The 23,417-nt window shown below is 34.6% G+C and overlaps 1 protein-coding gene across 1 annotated transcript; it reads left to right on the forward strand.

Annotated features, from left to right (window-relative positions):
• Positions 1 to 481: 481 nt before the first annotated feature.
• LOC101742277 (peptidylglycine alpha-hydroxylating monooxygenase) lies at positions 482 to 21,682 on the forward strand. The gene is made up of 9 exons (XM_004932331.5): positions 482 to 902; positions 4,720 to 4,777; positions 5,401 to 5,488; positions 8,615 to 8,690; positions 10,867 to 10,993; positions 12,568 to 12,616; positions 13,691 to 13,836; positions 14,712 to 14,901; positions 15,719 to 21,682. The coding sequence occupies exons 1-9, from the start codon at positions 795 to 797 to the stop codon at positions 15,885 to 15,887; spliced, it is 1,011 nt and encodes a 336-aa protein (XP_004932388.1). The 5' UTR covers positions 482 to 794; the 3' UTR covers positions 15,888 to 21,682.
• Positions 21,683 to 23,417: the final 1,735 nt, after the last annotated feature.

Consider the following 23,417-nt stretch of genomic DNA (forward strand, 5'->3'; position numbering starts at 1 on the left):
GGGTGTTAAGTTCATAGAGGTCAACTATTGGCAGCACCAATTATCATTTAGTGATATAGTTTGTGGTAAACACAAAGATTATATTTCATCTCAGAATATCTCATCTCATTTCATTTCGTTTTCATTTCATTTTCATTTTATGCCTGACTTGACCTAAGGGTTTTAGTTACCAGGTCATAAAATCCCTTACAAAAATGAACTAAATAAGGGTCATGGAGTTAATAAGTGCCTTAAAAGGCTTTGAATAAAAACAGGTAGGTAATAATTAATAAATTATTCTGAAAAACAGAAAGCTCACCCAAAAATTAAACGTGTAGAAATTGTACTTTGAAAAAAAAGGTTATTAACATTGTTAATCTAAATCAAATATAATTTCGTTGACGCTGCCCTGCACTTTTCATTAAACATCGACGCATACATCGATCGTCTTGACTAAAACAAAAAACTGTTTCAACTTTTAAGATTACAAAAAAAAAACAACAGATTTTAAGGCTGGTAACTACAGCGTGAGTGTGTGACGTTTGTAAACTTGCAACGAAGAAGTGTTATCGATTTTATTTGTAGAATTAATTTACAAACACTTGTCGGAGTATACCACAGAACACTATTACTTCTAGCGAAGAGTATACTGTCGCTTCACATTAGAAGCGTACGTGAATTATGTGATGACGATAACATCCTCATAAATAACATTCGAATAGCTATCCCATTCGACGGTAAATAACCGGAGAAAAAATTACGGTTGCGCTAATAAAAAAATTGCTCTGGAACTAAAATTTAAATTAAATAGTAAAATGTTTCAATTATTATTTTGTGTTTTTGCCACGGCTGCGGTTTATAATGTTAACGCGTACGAGGTGGACATGTACGAATTTTTAATGCCAAATGTATGGCCGCACTCGGTAAGTATTTATTAAAATGAAAATTATGAGAAATATTTTTGTTGCTGCTTGAATTACTAACCATAATAATATCCCCAATGTATTTTCCATAACGTTTTCGTGCTATTAGCCTTTACTAACACATTTACCATTTATTATTAAAACAATTAAACGAAATTGGCTACTTTGATATAATATTCTTGTACTTAAAAACTTAAGTTGAATAAGCATTCATAATACATTTGTACCAGCAATAAAATAATATCATTGACTACTTGTAGTAATTGACTACCTATCGATTAAACACTTCAGCTTACGGCAAGACCTTCTGCTACCTTGAATCTTTCCTATTTTATATTCTCCAGTTCTTCCTATATGTTTTAATGAAGGAAAACTTTATGTTTATTGTCTTTATATGTATTGAATTCTTATGATAAAAAGTATATTTTTTATCCTCTCCACAGTGTCATGTCAAATCTCATAATCCTCACCAAATTGTTCTACCTCTTCAGTGGTTTTCCCGAGTTAAATGTCATAGTGTTATGTCAAATGTCATGTATGTATAACTCTAGTCTCCTGAGGGTACAGTATAGGTTTAGAAAAACCTGATTATCTTTAATTAGAATTGGTATAACACAAAATTCCACATAGATTTATATTCCTGTTAGATTTCGTTATAAAATTTCTTACTCTACACTTGACTTTGAATTGTTCTATGAGAAATAAAATGGGTTACCCATAGCTTAACTTTTATTTTCCATTTAATAAAAAATAAAGACTTTTCTGGATGTAAAATTACATATTTTTAGTACAATATTAAGTATTTGATAAAATAAAAACTAAATGGCTTAAGTTCTTAAGTTTAAACTTTAAATAAATTGTATTGCAGCTGAGCTTAATAAATTATTTATTTAATACATTTGTAATTATAATGTATTGCATATTTTTTTCTAATTTAATTGAAATTGTCTCACTTTGCTTGTTGTTTGCTGGAAGAAAACTGATATGATTTGATGTCTCAATCATACATATTTTTTCTTAAATGTAATAAAAGCTATTTTATAACTCTGTTCAATAAACAAAAAATCCTACTTTTTGAAATAGGATTTTTTTAGGACTACTTGGTAATTGAAGTAGATTTGTGTATTACTGGAAATTTACAATAAAATTTAAACTAAAATGAATGTAGTAGTATCATGGCTTTCAAATCATGTAGCCAAAAATAATAATTACTTGTTAGTTTGATCATGGGGCTTCCCTTATTTTTAAACTATGGAACAAAATATTTACATAGCTCGTCTGAGTATTTAAAAAAAACTGTGTGTAGTTCAGTAAAAGGAAAAATTAAAAAAAAATATTATTATATAATCAATAAAATTAAGGCACAAGCACACATAAATAAGTCACTTTGAAAATACTCAATTTCCAACAACACAACGTATATTCATAAAAAAAGATAAAGCAATTTCAGTTTAAAAGCATGTTATAGAGATAAAAGAGGCTGTCTTAATTGTGTCTTAATTAAACATTAATATGTGGATAAATATGGCAATCTCAAGTGCTTTATCATATTTTTATCTTAAAATGAAAAGTTGATAAGAGTATAGATCGATAATAGTTTATTATATTTAAGCTACTTTCATTATAAGAGCAGGTGAATAAATTTTAATATTTTGACTAGAAATTGTAATACTTTTTTAAATTCTTATACAGTTTGTAACCTCTATGTATAAGGATAGACTATGTATGATCCTTGGGAGTGCTCACAAAATCTATTTGTTGTTGTCTAACTCATAATTTATTCTCTTACTGCCTCGGAACTCACCAATGGAATAGATTCACTTTTTCATATTGAAACCTCTGTGTTCATCTACAGTATATTTCAAAAGATCATCTTTATACCACATACCAACAGACTGAAATAATATCACCTTTGGTGTACATATTTTGACTCATTACAATTGATACTGATTTAAATGAAGTTTTTAAAGGATACCTAGTGTTAAACAGCATATTAACTGAGCTACTTGCAGGTTAAAGTGAATAGTGGTATACCAATACATTTTTTTAATGAATTAATTGAAACTGAGCAATGAGTCCTTGCCAACTTTTGTATAGATTTTTATTATTGAATGACAGTGTGAAGCTTATACCATTACCTTTTTATTATAATAATACAGTAAAATTTCAAATATCTTGAAATTTTCTAATGTAAGTATAGTCCAGAATAAATAATTATTTCGTTTTTAAAAAGTGTCAAGGTACATTAATACCTAAGACACCGTTATAAAGTTAATGACAAGTGAATGGTAAATTTAATAGAATAATTTAGACCAGAAGGCCGGTACGTATTTTGCACAAAGAATTAGCATTGCTATCCAGCGTGGAAATGCTGCCGGCCTTCTGGGAACTCTGCGAACTGGCGGTGAGCTAACGCAGATTTTCTATTTATAAGTAGCTTTACCTAAATAATTATTATTTTTATGTCTGAATTAATATTTTGTGGCCAAAATAATGACATAGAAATGTTGTATTTGACCATAGTTTTAGAGTTTGTATTCAATTTCTTTTTGACCCCTTTGTTAGTTTCTATACTAGCAGGACCGGCAAGGGTGAATCTTGTGAGTTCACAAGGACTTGTACTGTTTTTTAGCACAAAAAAAATAGTCACATATTTGGTTTTGGAAGGCGGAATACTTGATTTTCGATACAATTGAGACTTCAACATAATCCTTTACGATGGGCAGCCACATTTTGATGTCTGTAACCTTTCGACCTAACTACTGACTTTTTTGTTATTGCATATATGAGTGGTGAGCTCACAGCCCACCTGGTGTTAAGTAGTTACTGGAGCCCGTAGACATCTACAACGTATATGCCAGCACTCACCTTGAGATATCAGTTGTAAGGTCTCAGTATAATTACAGCGGCCGCCCCACCCTTCAAACCGAAATGCATTACTGCTTTACGGCAGAAATAGGCAGGGTGGTGGTACCTAACCGTGCGGACTCACAAGAGGTCCTACCATCAGTAATTACGCGAAATACAATTTTGCGTGTTTGATTTTTATTACACGATGTTATTCCTTCACCATGGAAGTCAAGAGTGAACATTAGATAAGTACGTATTTCATTAGAAAAATTTGTACCCGCCTGCGGGATTCGAACACCGTTGCATCGTTCGAAACGAATGCACCGGACGTCTTATCCTTTAGTCCACGACGACTTATGATATGTCAAAGATAGATTAACATAGCAGGAGACCCTTTTAATTTTATATTGTTTAAGTTATGACGTCGCGTCTCTAAACGCCCACGAAGCCTACCGGCGTAGGCGTAACACTAAAACAATGTGGGTGTTACGATTTGTCAGTGAAGTTTTGCCATGAGATCGATATTTGAATTGATAGCGAAGCTTATTGTGAACCCGCACGGTTAGGTCCGCTGTCACGCCGATTTTTGCTCTAAATCAATTACATGGACCAATTTGAGGAGTATAATCTTATGAACTTGAAAATTTGGGTATACCTAAACGCTGTGGTCCCTTCGGACAGTGGTAACCGCTCGAGATAATCAATCAAAAGACTTCGATTGCTGTCTACTAGGGTTAGTTCTTCCCATTAATGAAAAAAAACCATAGGTATTTATTAAGAAAATAGTACCCGCTGTGGAATCCGAACCCCGGCGCCTTAGCAACTCTTGATAAACGTATAGCTAGCTTATTAACCATTAGACGAAGAAGGCTACTCTCTTTTTAGCTAAAATTTTGAATATACTTTTAGGACTTTCCTTAAGAATTTAAAGTATCTACTTCACATAATACTAGTTATTTTTTCACAGGACGAATTGTACCTCTGCACACCAATCAGGATCAGTCCTCGTAACAGATTTAACATAGGTAACTATAGTACTTGAATATCTCATTTTAAAGAACTGATAATATTAGAAATATATAAGTAGTCGCAAATTTCAACTGAATTCAATAGGTTACCAACTAACTCATAGTCTACCTTGTATCTTGGTATCGGAGTCTATATTTATACACGTTTGGCCATGTTTTATTTAAATAAATTAGGCCTATTGAACCTGTTTGGTATGAAAATTATATCTACAGTTTTAAGATAGATATTAGATCAGAATTAGAACCGTGGATGGCTTATATTGTCATTTTTTTTTTTTTTTTTTATTGCTTAGTAGGGTGGATGAGCTCACAGCCCATCTGGTGTTAAGTGGTTACTGTAGTCGTTAAACATCCACAACGTAAATGCGCCATCCACCTTGAGATATAACTTCTAAGGTCTCACGTATAGTTACAACGGCTGCCCCACCCTTCAAACCTAAACGCATTACTGCTTCATTACGTTATACTCATTCACGGCAGAAATAGGCAGGGTGCTGGTGCCCACCCGCGTGGGCCCACAAGAGGCCCGCGCGGACTCACAAGAGTATATTTCTAAATACACTTCTCACACTTCATCATCTAAATTCGTTATTAAATTGCACCGCCTCCTTAATTTGCAGTCGGCTTTCAACCCAATGCCAGCATGCACACCGCTCACCACATGCTCCTGTATGGATGTTCTGAACCCGGATCTAATGACTCTGTTTGGTAAGTTAATTACAACATTTGACACCTTAAGCACTCGGCACATTCAGACTAAAGATTGCTTACTTGAATTGAATCTTAATGTATCGTGCTTAACAATACATATACGCCCACTGAGTTTCTCGCGGTATCTTCTCAGTGGGTCGATATTCTGATTTGCGTCTTTATGGATCTATCAGATCCAATAACCTTTGCATTAGACAGACGCCTTCAGCTATAACACTAGGAGCAGGCTTAGGGACCCCGGTAAACGTACTCATCGAACTCGACAAAGAGGTCGACGCGCAACCTAACCCATGAATCAGCTCCCTGAGTTTCTCGCCGGATCTTCTCAGCGGTCCGCGATTCCTATCCGGTAGTAGATTCATTCGCGAAGCAGCTGCTCTTGAGTTGTTAAGTCTTCTTCGGAGGCGCTCGGGCAGCTGTTAGCAAATCCCATCCCTCCTGGCTGAGCTTTTGCTCGCCCATCTGTCCTGGTGAAACTGGAAAGGCCCCCGAGCCACCAGTAATCCTTCAATCCTAAAAAAAAAGATCCGGTGATAGATTCAGCGAAGCAATTCTCTTGCTACGGCCAGTGTTTCTTAGCAATTCTCTCAGGTTGAGTCCGTGAGCTCACCTACCGTAGTGCGCGTAGTTAGAATAGGATCTCTTCCAGGCTATATAGGTTACCAAGGATTAGGTAGGGAAAAACATAAATATACTTTATTTTGTACCCGAATACTCAAAAGTCACATGTTATGGCTAGGTACATTTTCGGGCTTTGTCTCAACAGGAATCTGATTATCGGATTATCAGATTATTTGATTAATGAGCATAGAGAGGATTTTAATTCGGGTTGCCATCCGAAGCACCCAAAAAGAGACAACACCTGTACCAAATTCCATGATCGAGTTTTAGTTTTCGGTCAAAATCAAGGTATTTGATCGTAATCGGTAATGGTTTAATAGATTACATCAAAACTAGAACCGCATTTATAGTGGTAACGCTATAAATACGGTTCGAGTTATAATGGTAATGCCAAATATCAAAAGATTTCCTTTTAGGCAGTAATAGGTAGAACTTTGGTAATGTTTTCTCGAATAATCCGACTAAATTGTTATGAACGGTTTAACTTGGGAATTCCTAGGCATTACTCACTTCGTATTATTCAAGCAAAGCAAATAAACGTCATTTAGAGATTAAAGCTATTAGTTTCGTTCCTGTTTTGGTATTAGAAAATAAAGATAAATGTCATTAAGTTTTTTTTGTTTTTGCCAATTTTTTAGTTCGGTGTGTGTAGTCTGACAAACAGTAGATGATAACCGAGCTTTGCTCTTTTTTTTTTTATAACTTTAATGCGGTTAGATCCCCTCAATTAAGAAAAATAGTATTATTATTCGCCAATAGATGTCGGGAAGAGTTGATTATTGAAAACACGAATAAAACAACATTTTCTGAAAATAAATCGTAGCTAGATCGATTTATCGCCCCCGAGATCCCCCGTATAGTAAATTTTATGAAAATCGTTGGAGCCGTTTCCGAGATTCAGATTATATATAAAAATAAAATAAAAAAGCCCTTTATTCCAAGCCATTACATTTTTTTTGTATATTTAGTTTATATGATATATGTATGGACCCCTCTCAGGTAAAGGCCTCCTCCAAAGATTTCCACTCTGCTTTGTCTCCGGCGACATAAATCCCGTGTGGTCCAGCAACCTTTCTAATATCGTCCTCCCAACGCGTGTACGGTCTACCGACGCGCCGCTTGCCCTGTGGACCGTCCCATGCAGTTACTTTCGATGTCCATCTCCCATCCCCGAGTCGTGCTACGTGGCCAGCCCACTTAAACTTCAGTCTTTGAGCATATTTGAGAGCATCCACTGTTTTGGTTATGCTTCTTATCTTTGTATGACGGACTCTGTGTGTCTTTTTTATGTTGAGCATGCTGCGTTCCATTCCCCTCTGGCACGTTATTAATTTATTTTTTATGTTACGCCTAAATTTCCTCGTCTGGCAACCGTATGTAAGACACGGCAATATACAAGTGTCCATGATTTTCTTTTTCTTGATTTTCTGTTGGCATGTTACTTTTCATTACTTCTCTGTAACTCCAGAACTTATTCCACGTAATTCTTGTTCTGCGCTCCACCTCTAGTTCATTGCTATTGTTGTCCAGTGCTATCTGCTTTCCTAAGTAGATATATTGTTCCACGTACTGTATTGGTTTGTGTTCTTATATATATATACACAAGAATTGCTCGTTTAAAGGTATAAGATAAGAATATGTAGGACGTGCAAAAAATGTACATATTATAAGTTCTGCATTCGTCTTCGTTACGATTGAATGATTTGTCTTGTATATTCATCATATATTTTATGTTGTATATTCATCATATAGTTTCATATTATTATATGTTTTTCCTTGATACATTCACCATGAATAAATAGTCTGACACCAAAAATACTAAATTGTTGTTATTGGAAAGATTATTGTTGTTATATTTACTGATGGTACCGGTGGTGTATCATCAACACCCCTGACTATTGCACCGAGGGTCGTGGGTTTGATTCCCGCATCGGGCAAACACTGTGTGATGAACAGGTTTGTTTGCTCTTTGTCTGGGTGTATATTACTTATATATGTATATATTTAAACGTATATAAGTATGTATGTCAGTCCCTAGTACCCATAACACATGGAATCCTAAATTGGGGACGGATGACTGTGCGTGATTTGATTCCACTTATTATATTTTATGTAGTTATAAGAAATCTTAATTACATTAAAATGATCAGATCATCAAATCAATATTTTTGTGAAACACATACGATTTACAATTCAAATCACTAAATAGAATATAATAATGTTAATATTTTTTACGTCTAAAGCCTTCGTCAAACAGAACGCGTACTTAGCGCGCGTCAGAGCCCTAAACTAACGCTGCGCTATGACGCGCGCTAATTACGCCTTCTGTTTGACGAAGCCTTAACTTTTTACGTAAAATTACATCGTCATATTATGTCGCTAAACGTTTTTATATTATCATATTTTTAGATGGCTTAAATGACGGTGTACCAAAGTTTCTAATAGTTACAATATCACTTTATGATATTAAATATATTACGAATGAGCATTCATCGTTTACAGGAATTGCGGTGAAATGCAAAGAAATGTTATCGACGAAATATACAGCACGGCTAGTCCTTGCCGCTCCGGATCACAAGTAAGATTTCAATTATATTCCTTATTTCATGGGACGTAAAGTCTAAAATTAAAGAAGAGTTAAGAAACGTAAAACACGAAGATAGCTCTGCTAGTAGCATACGGATTAATTAAGGAATAAAAAAATCTTGTAAATCTGGATAATATTGTGATTATCATATAATACCTAGTCAGGTCATAAGTATTGTCACACAGTAAAAACTTTTCTTTTAGAATGCTGGCCACAAAAAAGTTTATTGAATTCGAATTTCGAATTGTTCATGAAAATAAAAATGTATACTTTTAGAATTTTACTCATTTTTAAATATGGAGTGGACGCTTAAAGAAGACCGTGTTGCAGTTATTGCGTTGCATCGTTGCGGTTACGCGCCAATTCAAATTTTTAACATACTGAAAAATTAGAATATAACCAAAAGATTCGTTTATCGTACCATCAAACGATACAATGAAGACTCTAGTGTAGATGACAGGTCAAGAAGTGGTCGCCCTCGGTCTGCTAGGACTCCAGCAGTGATAAAAGCTGTGAAGGCGCGAATTCAAAGAAATCCCAAACGTAAGCAGAAACTGTTGGCCCTTCAGATGGGGTTAAGCAGAACCTCGGTGAAAAGGGTGTTAAATGAAGACTTAGGGCTTCGGGCATATCGAAGAAAAACAGGACATCGTTTGAATGCTCGTCTAATGGACCTGAGACTGAAGAGATGCCGCGCTTTGTTGAAGCGGTACGCGGGAAAAAAATATCGGGAAATTCTTTTTTTGGATGAAAAATTTTTTACCGTAGAAGAGAGCCACAACCAACAAAATGATAAGGGTACGCGCACAGTAGTGAAGAAGCGAGCAACCGTATTCCGCGTGTCCAACGAGGTCATTTTCCATCCTCGCTCATGGTATGGTTGGGAGTTTCTTATTGGGGCTTAACAGAGGTACATTTTTGTGAGAAAGGTGTAAAAACGAATGCAGTTGTGTATCAAAATACAGTCCTGACGAACCTTGTGGAACCTGTTTCTCATACCATGTTCAATAACGGGCACTGGGTATTCCAACAAGATTCGGCGCCAGCTCATAGAGCGAAGAGCATACAAGACTGGCTGGCGGCGCGTGAAATCGACTTCATCCGGCACGAAGACTGGCCCTCCTCCAGTCCAGATTTGAATCCGTTAGATTACAAGATATGGCAACACTTGGAGGAAAAGGCGTGCTCAAAGCCTCATCCCAATTTGGAGTCACTCAAGACATCCGTGATTAAGGCAGCCGCCGATATTGACATGGACCTCGTTCGTGCTGCGATAGACGACTGGCCGCGTAGATTGAAGGCCTGTATTCAAAATCACGGAGGTCATTTTGAATAAACTTTAGTGTCATAAGAATCTATGTTTTGTTAAGTTCATTTTGGTATATGAATGGTTACATAATGTATAAACATGTTTCAATTATTTTACATTAAACATGTGACAGAATTTATGACCTGATTAGGTATATTACGTTTTATAAGTAATACACAATGTATCATGAAAGTATAATCACTATCAAACGTAATCCTTCTTAGTACATTTTGTTTGAACCTAAAAAATCGATTTTATATACAATTTTAACATTTATAAATTTATCCTGTATTTTTCAACGTGATTTTCGCCAAAGTCTCATTTACTTGAAAATTTCCACGCGTATGAAGGACGTGTGGCGGTACATTTTTTTTTACTTTGACCTAATGTCCTAATATATAGATAGATTACAACGAAAAAAATGTTAAAATTTTGGTTGATTTTTTATAAAACTTTTTTTAAAATATATTTTTTTTTTAATTACTTTATAAACCATATCAAGGGGTGAAAGACTAATGGTTTAAGCAACATTTTTTAAACTTTACAGGAGAGCAATTTAGAGTACAAAATTAGAATACATATATCATGAAAAAAGCTTCTTAAGCTGTTTGAATGAAGTAAACATAATTGAAGCTCGAATAAAAAAAACATCGAACTGTTGATGCTAATAACAAATAAAATAGACCTTTAATTATACAGATGGATTTCGAGTATTAAGGCAAATGTCGCTTAAACTAATTACCTTTTTACCCCTCGATATATTTTATTATTTTAGAGGTTTTCTAAATGTCTTATTAGCTGTTCATGTCGATTATGAAAAATCCTTTCGAAGACTCATTAACTCTATAACTCAAACAGATAGTGTACGCTTGGGCACGAGACGCTCCAAGCTTGCATCTTCCAAAAGACGTCGGCTTCCTCGTTGGACAAGGGTCGCCTATAAAATACCTGGTTCTCCAAGTTCATTACATGCATCGATTCCCTAGTAAGTAACCTGAATATCTTATATTACTATCGACAGAGTAGGTATCCCTAAAATTTTATAAAAATGGTTTTGATGTAATAATAAAAAGCCTAGTCGGAATCAGTAAACTATTTAATTTATAATTATTTTCAACTATACGATGATATCCCTGAATTAATAGGTGAAATTTCGTTCATGAAAAGTTGAGCAGATTCAGAAAAAATGTGTGCGTGTACTAGTGTACACACGTAAGAAGTGAAACTTGTTTATGGCCTTATTTTTCGAAAAATGATCTACATGCAACTTTCTAGAAATTGGTTAAATAAAGTTAAATTAGATAAAGTTTAAACAAAAGGATTTTATTATCATAGACATGAATACAAAAAAGTTAAATTAGATAAAGTTTAAACAAAAGGATTTTATTATCATAGACATGAATACAAAACAGATGGCGCGTAACGGAAAAAAGTGACGCGTAACCGAAAAATGTGACGGTAAATTTTTTTCCAACGCCGATAAGGAAGTTTCACTTCAATAAGGTACCAGCGAGATATACCGAGAGCAACGAATATTCGTACTCATTTCAAACAATAAATACAATAAAATATACGACCTTATCAACTAGTATATAAGTCAAGTCTAGACTTGTTCATAAACTCTTCAAATTTTAATCTCACTACGAGGAATGTTTAAAAATTTCACCTTTATTGCAAAGGCACACGATTCAATCATATGAATAATAAACGCATTGGTACTTTGATAACGGTTTTGAAGACTATTCGATATGCCTCCTTGCTCTGTCAATACTGATCCACATCGCGGTCGGAATTAGATTCCGACTAATTGAATAAACTAGAGGTCCCGCAGTAGTCGAAATTCGACTATAATTAATTGGAATTGTAAGTTTGTACACTATTATGATTGTATTTTATACTTCTATAATCACAAATTTCGCCAAGGCTACACTATGAAAAATATTAATAAATACAAACAATATTTAATCTATTCTAAATTTGACGACAGACGTCAAGAACAAAAGTTTGACAATAAATAGTATGCATGCGTGTGCGTCAAATACATGGTACGTAGTGTGTGTAATGTTTTCTTTACTGATTTAATGTATCTTTTAAGCATTATTTAAAAAAAATATTAGCATTATGCACTTCTTCTCTATATTCTCTATAAGTGTGGAAAATTTCATACTCCTCTGTCCGCGCAATTTTCGTAAAAAGGGATACAAAGTTTTTGCTTCACGTATTAATATATAGATAACATGCGAAAGTTAAGCTGCGCCAAATGAATAACGAGTTTTACCACCACCTTTAAACAGTTGCTTTGCAGCAGAAATAGTCAAAATGCTGTATAAGTTCGGAGTTCCCACCACCAGTAAAATATTACAATATATAATCCTTAATCGGCAACCAAAGATAACTCGCAGTGTTCATGTTTTTGACTTCATCTTTAAATTAAGTAACCATTATTGATAATTATTTATTAATGATAACCACGACCACTCTGGCAAGAATGCAAACGACTGAAAAGAAGAATTTCAATATTCATAGCTATTATTCAATATCGTGTATTTTTTTTTCCAGAGGGCCACACGGACAATTCAGGTGTATTCTTGAAGTACACTAAAGCACAGTAAGTTCAACGTTCCATTCTCAATAAATTATTCGTAATTTATGAATTCAGCCAGCTATAACTCGAAAGATTATCGGAAATGCACGCTTTAGTAAAACGACTCGAGGACACCGCATTTAGGTGTTTTTTTTTTTCAAACTACCTTAATTTTAAAACAGTTCACCGTACACGCTGGGTTGTAATTAGGACGGCTGTACCCAAATTTACCCACAAACAGCCTTTCCCATCAACTGTAAGACAGGGTCGAGAGTGGGAAAAATTGGATGAATTTAATAATTAAGGACTAGATACTGCTACCATTGAAAAAATTAACATCTGACGACTCTCCAGTAATACTTATTCTCATAAAGCATTAATAAGCAAAAATTACTTCAAATTAATTCAGCCATTATGAAATATCCCACACAGACCTGGGTTAACATATAGGATATTTTTATTATGGTGAATGACCCGTACAACTACAGTTACTATATCTGCCATAATGAATACAAAAGTCTTACCCATGCGTCAGTTCACTGAGTTTCTCGCCGGGTCTTCTGAGCTGGCCACAATTCCTATCCGGTAGTAAACTCATTCGCGAAGCAGCTGCTCTTGAGTTATTAGGTTTTCTGCGGAGGCGCTCTGGTAGCTGTTAGCAAATCCCTTCCCTCCTGGCTGAGCCTTTGCTCGCCCACTTGTCCTGGTGAAACTATAAAGTCACCAAGGCCACCAGTAATCCTTCAATCCTAAAAAAATACTACATTCTATTCGCCGGTCTGTAGTGTTACATACCACCGCAACAAACTCAGAGAATGACAACCCTAGCTTAGAAAACTTGTAACTATACTTGAGACCTTAGAACTTATATCTCAAGGTGGGTGGCACATTTACGTTGTAGATGTCTATGGGCTCCAGTAACCACTTGACACCAGGTGAGCTGTGAGCTCGTCCACCCATCTAATCGATAAAAAAATTTATTACGAGATTCATTTATCTGAATTAAATGCTCAATGCGAGTGTAATCATGGAACACGTCTTGCATTATTATAAATGTAACGTCTTGCGATCTAACTGATACTTATTAATTTATTCCAGTATGCCCCGTCAAGCCGGCGTAATACTCCTCGGCACCAGCGGTATAATAATGCCCAACATGGTGGAACACATGGAGACGGCCTGCACCATGACTGAAGACAAGACGATCCACCCGTTCGCTTTCCGTACTCACACGCATTCGCTTGGTGAGCTTTCTAGATTTTTCGCTTGCTTATATAGGCTTATACACAAAAAAGCCGTTTTCTGCCGTGAAGCACTAATGCGTTTCGGCTTGAAGGGTGGGGCAGCCGTTGTAACTATATTGAGACCTTAGAACTTATATCTCAAGGTGGGTAGCGCATTTACGTTGTAGATATCTATGGGCTCCAGTAACCACTTAACACCAGGTGGACTGTGAGCTTGTCCAACCATTTAAGCAATAAAAAAGATACAATTAGATTGTTGAAACATAACATCACACATGATCTTACTAAACTTCCACATATACAGGGTGTTTTGCTTAAAAAAATGTATTTCATTATGATACTAAATATACAATACTGTTAGTTGCTTATTACTGATTTCAACAACGAATATGGAACACTAGTTGCCGATAACACAAACATTTAGTCGAGAAAAATTTATCTATTATACATATTATCTTGAAATGCAATATGTAATAGAATTTTTGTTCCTTTGCTGTTACGGATTCGAAGAATAAATTAATACCTAGTTGAATGTAAATACATTTTCTTCGTTTCGTCGAAGAAGGAGTGTATTGTCGTTTTGTCTTGGTTCCTTTACGAATGTACTCGTTGAGTAAAGCTAATCATTCACACAAATTCTTCTCAATATAAAATGAACCTTAATTCCTAAGAAATAAAGCTACGATTATTATTTCACAATTTAACAGGCACCCTCGTGAGCGCTCCGTGGGGGAAGGAGTGTATTGTCGTTTCGTCTTGGTTACTTTACGGATGTACTCGTTGAGTAAAGATAATCATTGACACAAATTCTCATTATAAAATGAACCTTAACTCCTAAGAAATAAAGCTATGATTATTATTTGATGATTTAACAGGCACCCTCGTGAGCGGCTACGTCGTCCACCGGAATAAGGACGGAGACGAATGGACATTGCTCGGCAAGAAGAACCCTCAGCTGCCCCAGATGTTCTATCCGACAGAAAACCGAGATCCGATCAAGAAAAATGATGTACTGGCTGCTCGATGCACCATGAATAATAGCCACGAATACGTTGTCAAGATCGGGTTTGTTTTGTCTTTTTTGTTTTTGCTTTTATCGCACCCTTTCTTGTGGTATAGTATAATAAAAAATACAAATATAAATTTTAATAAATATAAACTAACTAGCGACCCGCCCTCGCTTCGCTTCAGAAACTGTAATTTATTATTGATTTCTCCACTATTTAATTGATGTTATTATACATATAAATCTATTAAATAAACCGCATAAAAATCCGTTGCGTAGTTTTAAAGATTAAAGCATACATAAGGACAGAGAAAGCGACTTTGTTCTATACTATGTAGTGATACGTGAATAGGTCGAAAATTTATTGTTGAACAAACATATGTCTTTTTGATTTTGAAGATATCAATTAAATAAATTCGTTTTGATTAATAGAACAACTCAAAAATGATTTACCTACCATTAAATTTCAGCTTCAAAATGACAGTTATGCAGCGGAGTCGTTTCAACTTATTCACTTTTTTTATAAATAATTCTAAATTCAATGACCTTTATGCTTCTTTTATTGATTTACACAGACCAATGAGTACTGGGTAAACGCAACTAAAGCCAATGAAACTGTCAATATATTGCCAAGGGGTAAAACATGAGCACCCATAAACACTTCATGCTACATTAGGCAGCGGCTTGGCTCTGCACATGGCATTGCTGAAGTCCATGGGCGACGGTAACCACTCACCATCAGGTGGGCCGTATGCTGGTCTGCCTACAAGGGCAATAAAAAAAACATACATGTATTGTGATCTGATATTAAGATTTAAAAAAATAGTTTTGACTCAGTTGCTTTGATCTTTAAAAAAAACTCATCAACAATTGCAGTGCCACAAATCAAGACGAAATGTGCAACTTCTACCTGATGTATTGGGTTGAAAATGACACGCCATTGAAACAGAAGTACTGCTTCACGGCCGGCCCTCCAAACTACTATTGGAGCGAAGCCCACGAGAACTTCAACTGGATCCCGGATCTTGAAGCGAGCACTCCTTAACTCTGAAAGGTACTTCATACTACAACTGGCTTCATAATGTTACACCGCGATCGTCAGCATCCAAATGTTGAAATACAATCAATTAATCTAGACTATTTACTATTTTAAATCCAAAAAAAATCTTGTATAGAAAATTTCGGACTATATAGGGTGTTCTAAATCGATTCCATTAAATTTTAGTTTAGTAATGTTATTAATGTTCGTCCGTTTCGTAACCACGTGTACTCGACTCTCTTCTGTAATCATTATCACCTTCACGTCAAGCCGTTTCGGTTTGATAGATACAGGTCTTCAAGTATCACAGAAAGACACGAAATTAATATTGAGAAAAATATTTCGAAGAAAAACTTTGGAAATGTAAATTTTTTTCAAGGTGGGTGGCGCATCTATGTTATAGATGTCTGTGGGCTCCAGTAACCACTTAACACCAGGTGGGCTGTGAGCTAGTCCACGCATCTAAGTAATAAAAAAAAATTGTATTCATATTATTTAGTAAGCATTATTCCTTAAAGAACCTGTTATATTTTGTGTCTCAAATTACTGATAAACTATTTATGTATGTACGTATTTGTATATTAAACAAAAGATGATCTGTAGAATGAAATTCACAAGGAGCCAGATATATCCGTTTTATCGTATCTTTGTGGGACATCTCTTAACGAAGTCACTCGAGTTCTGACACTCGATGATCGTTTAGGATATTATATGCAAAAAAGTATTTAAGTTAAAAAAAAAAATTAAATGGATATCCGACTATTTGGTTCTGAAGTCGATTTTCGTTCGACCAATATTAATATTTTGTGATATAGGAGATGTTAAAAGAAATCAATGAATTATATTGATAATATTTTTCGAAATTAGTATATAACAATTTTCAAATAAGAAATATTAAGGTTTAATTTGTATTTTTGATCTTTGTCACTCTCAATAATTCACAACGTACCTTATATTATTATTGATTTTTTTTTCGAACGATCTGAAATATAATAACGTGACATTCCATGAAATGCTTTAATTTTAATTAGTAATTTTCAAATGTTTTATTGATTTTGGCAAGACTTTTTTAAATTATAAAAAAATACTATATATTGAGATCATTTTTAAATTAAAAAAAAATAGCGTTTCGTTTTTAGTTCTAATAACTTGGCTTTAAATATAGTTTCGCATCAGAGTGTATTTAATAAGAGATTGTTTTTTTTTTTAATAAATCCACTATAACACAAATTTAAAGATTTTGAAAGACATATTTTTATTTATTCATTTATTTAACAAACACATATTTTTATGGCTGTATTAGCATAATAATTGATAAGACAACTGCTTGGAGTAGACGTATTTAAAAAAAAACGCAACGGACCTAAATCAAGTGAACCCTCTGTATGGAACATTCCGTAAGAATATTATATATAAAACAGTGTATTAAAAGACATCTTATTCAAAAACAATTTTACTTTAGTTAGTACTTGAGGTAGTGAGTAGTATTAATTGAGAAAAATCTATCCAAATTAAGAAACCGGGTTTATTTAAAAAAAAAACTACCATGCAACTTACAAATAATGTAAGCATTCAAATTTTAATATTTTACATATAATTATACTAAACAATTATAAAGTCAATTGTAAAAAAAATAAACTTGGATTATTTATTTATTGTAAAAATTAAAGGAAATTAAAACAATTTACAGAATTTAAATTTTAACACAATGCCGTTTCATCGGGGAAACGTATCTAGTTATTTTTAAGAAAAAAAAAAAATACATGTTTCTCGTACAAAATAAAATCAAATTTTTAATGAATTCACAAGCGCTCTTAAATCGCCATGACTATCATCAATTTGAAATTCATGTTTATACGTCGCTTAGAAGAACCTATAACAAAATCAGGCTTAGTTCTTCCGAAATATTCACCGGTGGTAGGACCTCTTATGAGTCCGCACGGGTAGGTACCACCACCCTTCCTGTTTCTGCCCGTGAAGCAGTAATGCGTTTCGGTTTGAAGGGCGGGGCAGCCGTTGTAACTATACTGAGACCTTAGAACCCATATCTCAAGGTGGGTGGCGACATTTACGTTGCAGATGTCTTAACACCAGATGGGCTGTGAGCTCGTCCACCCATCTATGCAATAAATAAATAAAAGCGTACCTATAGAAAAGTTAAAATATTTATTTCAGTTAGTACATTTTATAAGAGTGATTTGAACTAGAAAATAGGTTCGCATTACCCAACATCGACAATAGATCGATACGTATCTGTGCTGTATGCATAATATGAAACCCACACTCGGTTTTCGTCGCTAAACAAAGTCGATGATTATACAATAATTAAACCAACAAACCTTCGTTGTTTAGGAAATTTGAATTTAAAACTGTTAAAGCTTAAGCTTAAGGATATTGTTGACAAATTATGACGCCGCTAAAGAGACGGGCTATTAATTTTTTGTGCTACATTAAATCGTTGAAATATTCAAATATTTACATATTTCAAAGCTTATCCGCTTCAAAATGATAATTCACAAAATGAATATGAATAATATACAATGAGTATTTTATTTAAAATAAAGAGCAGGGAGCTTGCAAGGTGTCCGCAAAAAAGCCGGTTATTATTTGTTGCTTTGTATCACAAAATCGATCTATTAATCTAGAGCAAGCATCATTATCGTTATTACTGGTGGTAGGACCTCTTGTGAGTCCGCGCGAGTAGGTACCACCACCCTGCCTATTTCTGCCGTGAAGCAGTAATGCGTTTCGGTTTGAAGGGTGGGGCAGCCGTTGTAACTATACTGAGATCCTAGAACTTATATCTCAAGGTGGGTGGCGCATTCACGTTGTAGATGTCTATGGGCTCCAGTAATCACTTAACACCAGGTGGACGGTGAGCTCGTCCACCAATCTAACCAAAAAAAATAATACTGTTTCTTCGATACACACAATGACCACATATTAAAATCTTCCTGATTATTTTAAACACTATAATACTGTACGTATTATAAGGCATATGTTTCTAGTCAGACTAAACATTTTAAAATAAATTGAAATATTTCCTTCTATAATACATAATAAGAAAAATACTTAAATATTTATCTTTGTAAAATTTATTAATCGTTGTATTGAATAATTGTCTGTGTAGTTATGAATTATCTGTATTTAGTATTAAGAGATATATTGTTCAGAGATTTTGTAAACTTAATATGATATTGTGTTAAACTTTACTCATTACAAGATTTACCTACGAAAGCAAGTATTTATATTAAAACGGGTAGCTGTTATCTTCTGCAAAATAATATGTAACATAGGTTTTTTTTTACATTTTATGCTATATTTGAAAAAAAAAACACAAAAATATAGTGTATGTAGATTACTATAGTAATTTATCTAATACTAAACTATATATCATATCTACTAACTAATCTATCTATTGTAGTCTATACTAATATTATAAAGAGGAAAGATTTGTTTGTTTGTTTGTTTCGAATAGGCTCCGAAACTACTGGACCGATTTGAAAAATTCTTTTTCCATTAGAAGCCGACATTGTCCCTGATGAACATAGGCTACTTTTTTATATTTTTTTTAATTTTTTTTTTTGGTTTCCTGTGTGTTTTAATGTTTCCGAAGCGAAGCGAGGGCGGGTCGCTAGTAAGTAAATAAAGTAAAATACAATAAGAGATCATGAAATAATCTTCCTCCTCTAATCGTTCGCTCATTGTTGAGCTTTTGATCCTTCTTGTGATCTATAGTCCTTACGTAGGTCCGTAGCACAGTGATGTGCGTCACTCAATCTCCTATCCAGATGCTGGGACGCTTGATGTCTCCATTTTCCAGGCTCCGACCCTTGGAGCCCTGGACGCCCTGGTGACGCATTTACGTTGTAGATGTCTATGGGCTCCAGTAACCACTTAACACCAGGTGGGCTGTGTGCTCGTCCACCCATCTAAGCAATAAAAAAAAAAATTTTTTTTTTTTTTAATGCGGAATGAAACAAATCGCAAGTAGTTTACATTATACCTATCTCTCAAGTTTACAAAATCTCAATGAATAATTATATGCATACATATATAAATAAATTTAAACATCTATTTAAATTGATGACTCGGCGCGCATTTTGGATTTCGATTTATGTAAATAAATTAGTATTAAATACTATTATTATACATACTTTTTCAGATGCTTTATTTTTCTCTATAACGTGTCCAACGTGGTTTTTAAAAGTACGACTCCAATTAAGTGAGTGACTGTTTCACAAACAAATTTTAGTAATCATTTTAGTTTACCTAGTGAGAATACGGACTAATATGTTACGATGGATTGCGATATCCAGCCGTGAAAACTATTGCTTATGAATTGAATCTATCAATTAAAAAAAACGGATACATTCATCTGCATACCGTTAATACATATTCATAATGTAAAGATCGTTGCCAAGTACTACTACTGGCTTTATCACCTTAACAAACAAATAAATAAAGACTATGAAACTGAAGGAATAGTATTAAGTGAAACAGTCCCTTAAACTACTACAAAACTGTAATTGAATACAGTTTATTGATTAAATTAAGCATTTTTTTAATTGAATTCGCATAAATGCGTAACATGCATATTTAATATATTCATAAAATCAGAAATATCGTTTTAAATACAAAATAATTGATCCTTATTGGCTTAGAAAAATGTCTAGAATTATTAATAAAAATTCCTATTAAAATAATATTTATAGAATATATATCTTTTCTAAACTTCTATTTATATCTAGATATTATTAAATAAAAACAAACCAGTGATTTTTTTCAAACCCTATTATTCTAATGTTTGTCATACAACCCAAAAATACAGTGGACTGTAGAAACGAAGCAATGTCAAATAACTAACAAACATTATTACAAGAATTGAGTTCTGCGCCAAATGTATGCTTGATGTTATTGCATTCAAATTTATGATAATTCAAATATTGGGAGCTCATCAAAAGTTTATCCTAAATTTCTAATACATTTATTTAAAATTTTGGCAAAAACATGTTTTCTCCTTTTGACGAAACGCCTCAAATGTGAGGCTACACCTTAATAACAATCTTTTAGACTGATTTAAAAATAAAATCTCTTAATCTACCGTTCTTTGAGTGTAGCTGGAAAATCTATATTTCCTAATAACTTACGATTGTAAGAAAAACTATGTATGTTAAATAGATGTATCATAATTAAATTTTTCTTCCATTTTATTAAATTCATATTGTTGTTTTACATATTTTATCATTGTAATGTATGGTATTTTCAAATATTGGAAAGCCACTTACTGAATTCAAATCTGTTTCGAAAAGCATCTCACTGTTTCTACTGCTAAAAACACATACGTTATAATAAATTAAGATTTTAGTTATAATTTTAAGTATATCAATTTACCTATCAATCATTGCAATCAACTTAAACTTAATAAGTACTAAAAATGTACTTAAAGAGATAATTTTAATTTCTTATTTTTGTAACACGTTTTATTATAGTATAATTAATATACCTAGCGAAAATGTTATACTGTATTGTTATATTTATAGAGTATTTTTTACTATCCATTTTTTTATTTTGCAGTTATAACGCTGTGCTTTCAGATCTGAACGTGTTTTTTATATGTATCAGCATAATATACTTATGGTATTTGATGTATTAATAAAATTCATATCTTTATTGAATGTTATTATGTGTAACCTCTATATAAGATGTAGTAGGTTTCCGTAAAACCAAATATATATTTGTCATGTATGTGTGAATAGTGCATCGGAAAGAAAAAATAAAATAAAAAAAAACATATTTTATTGGTTTTTTTATTGTAATGTTTAGGAATAAGATCGGCTATGTTAGCCACACACGAGGACACCGTGACAATTAGAAAGTTGAAGTGGTCACCGTGGCCGAAATCGACTAAGGAGATTAGTAGTATTGTAAACTGATAGTTTATTAGATTATTATGAAAATATAGCTGCTATGATGATAACGAGGTAATAAATATAGTTCTATTCTCGGAAGAACGAGCAATGCAATTGAATATATAATCTCGCATTTTTTCGACGGTTATAAACGGTTTTAGGAACCTTTCTTTTTTTTTTCGGGCCGGGGGCCGAACCTCCTACGAGGTACCCGCGCCTAAGGGGCGCGCGGGGTATGTGGGACTCAACGATCTGCAGGTGTTGAGAGCAGACCGCGGGCCCTAGGAATTTTAGGGCCCACCTACTAAACGACACCCCTGCACTCTTACACCCGAAGTCCGATCTCCGTCCGGGGTCAAAAGCCGGTCAGAGTAGGGGGGTTCCCGCGGTCATCACAGTCTGTAGTCGCCGACGCGTCGTCCCATGCCCTCCTGATGCCAGCGCGCTAGAGTGACCGTAGCGTGCGGCGCAGCCTCAACCCCCTTAGGTCGCCGTGACCATCACCGGAAGGAGACTGCCTCCTCATAGGGGCCGGAGCTGGACAACCGCCCTCCTCAGACCCCCGGCTCGGCGGCGGCGGCACGGCGCTGAGAATATTGGGTTATACCTAAGTTAACCTGGCAACCTGGAATATATGGTGTTCATATAGAGTCCTTGTATCATAAACGTACGGCAAACCACAAAAGTACAAACATAACCTCAAGGGGTAGAAGTAGTAACCTCAAGGGCTTATACCAGCTTCAAGGAGCGGGTAGGCGAGCTCACGGGGCTCAGCCTGGCGAATTTGCTAACACTAGTCTTAGCAAGGGCAGTTCTTCGCTGAATCTACTACCGGCTCAAAATCGCCACCCACAGAAAATCCGGCGAGAAACTCGGTGGGCTGTGTCTGAGGGTTAATTTGCTCGCCGAACCCGTCGTCGCATTCGACGGTAGATCAAACTACGCTGCGAAATCGGCAGTGATATTCCCATATTTAGGTTAAAAATCCGAGATTATTTCTTAATTGCATTGCCCATTGTTCCGAGAATAAATATATATTTATCACTCTCATTATTATTGTAGAATACCGGCTTAAGTTGCGAAATGTCTCAACAAATTTTGTCACTTCGATATACAGTGAAAGTTAGCGACCGGTGAGATTCACTGATAGTGTCTTTTTGTTTTTGTTTCTGAACACCTGGTGTGACTAGCATATTTCTAAATTGCATTTTTATGTAAACGACTTTGATCAAACTGCGGGTTCACCGTTTCTATATCATAATACTCTATAATTTATTGTACCATAATATGATATCTATACTAATATATAAATCTACAGTGGTTTTTACGGATGTGCCGTTGTAACTACTGAACCATGCATCCGATTGATTTGAAACTTGGTTTCCATGTAGAAAATACATGTACATAATGGATAGGCTAATTAGATAATTAGATATAAATAGATTTTATTTGCGTAATTACTGGTGGTAGGACCTGTTGTGAGTCCGCGCGGGTAGGTACCACCGCCCTGCCTATTTCTGCCGTGAAGCAGTAATGCGTTTCGGTTTGAAGGGCGTGGCAGCCGTTGTAACTATATTGAGACCTTAGAACTGATATCTCAAGGCGGGTGGCGGCATTTACGTTA

Source organism: Bombyx mori, chromosome 5, assembly GCF_030269925.1.
Source record: "Bombyx mori chromosome 5, ASM3026992v2".
In the NCBI taxonomy this organism is placed as follows: domain Eukaryota; kingdom Metazoa; phylum Arthropoda; class Insecta; order Lepidoptera; family Bombycidae; genus Bombyx; species Bombyx mori.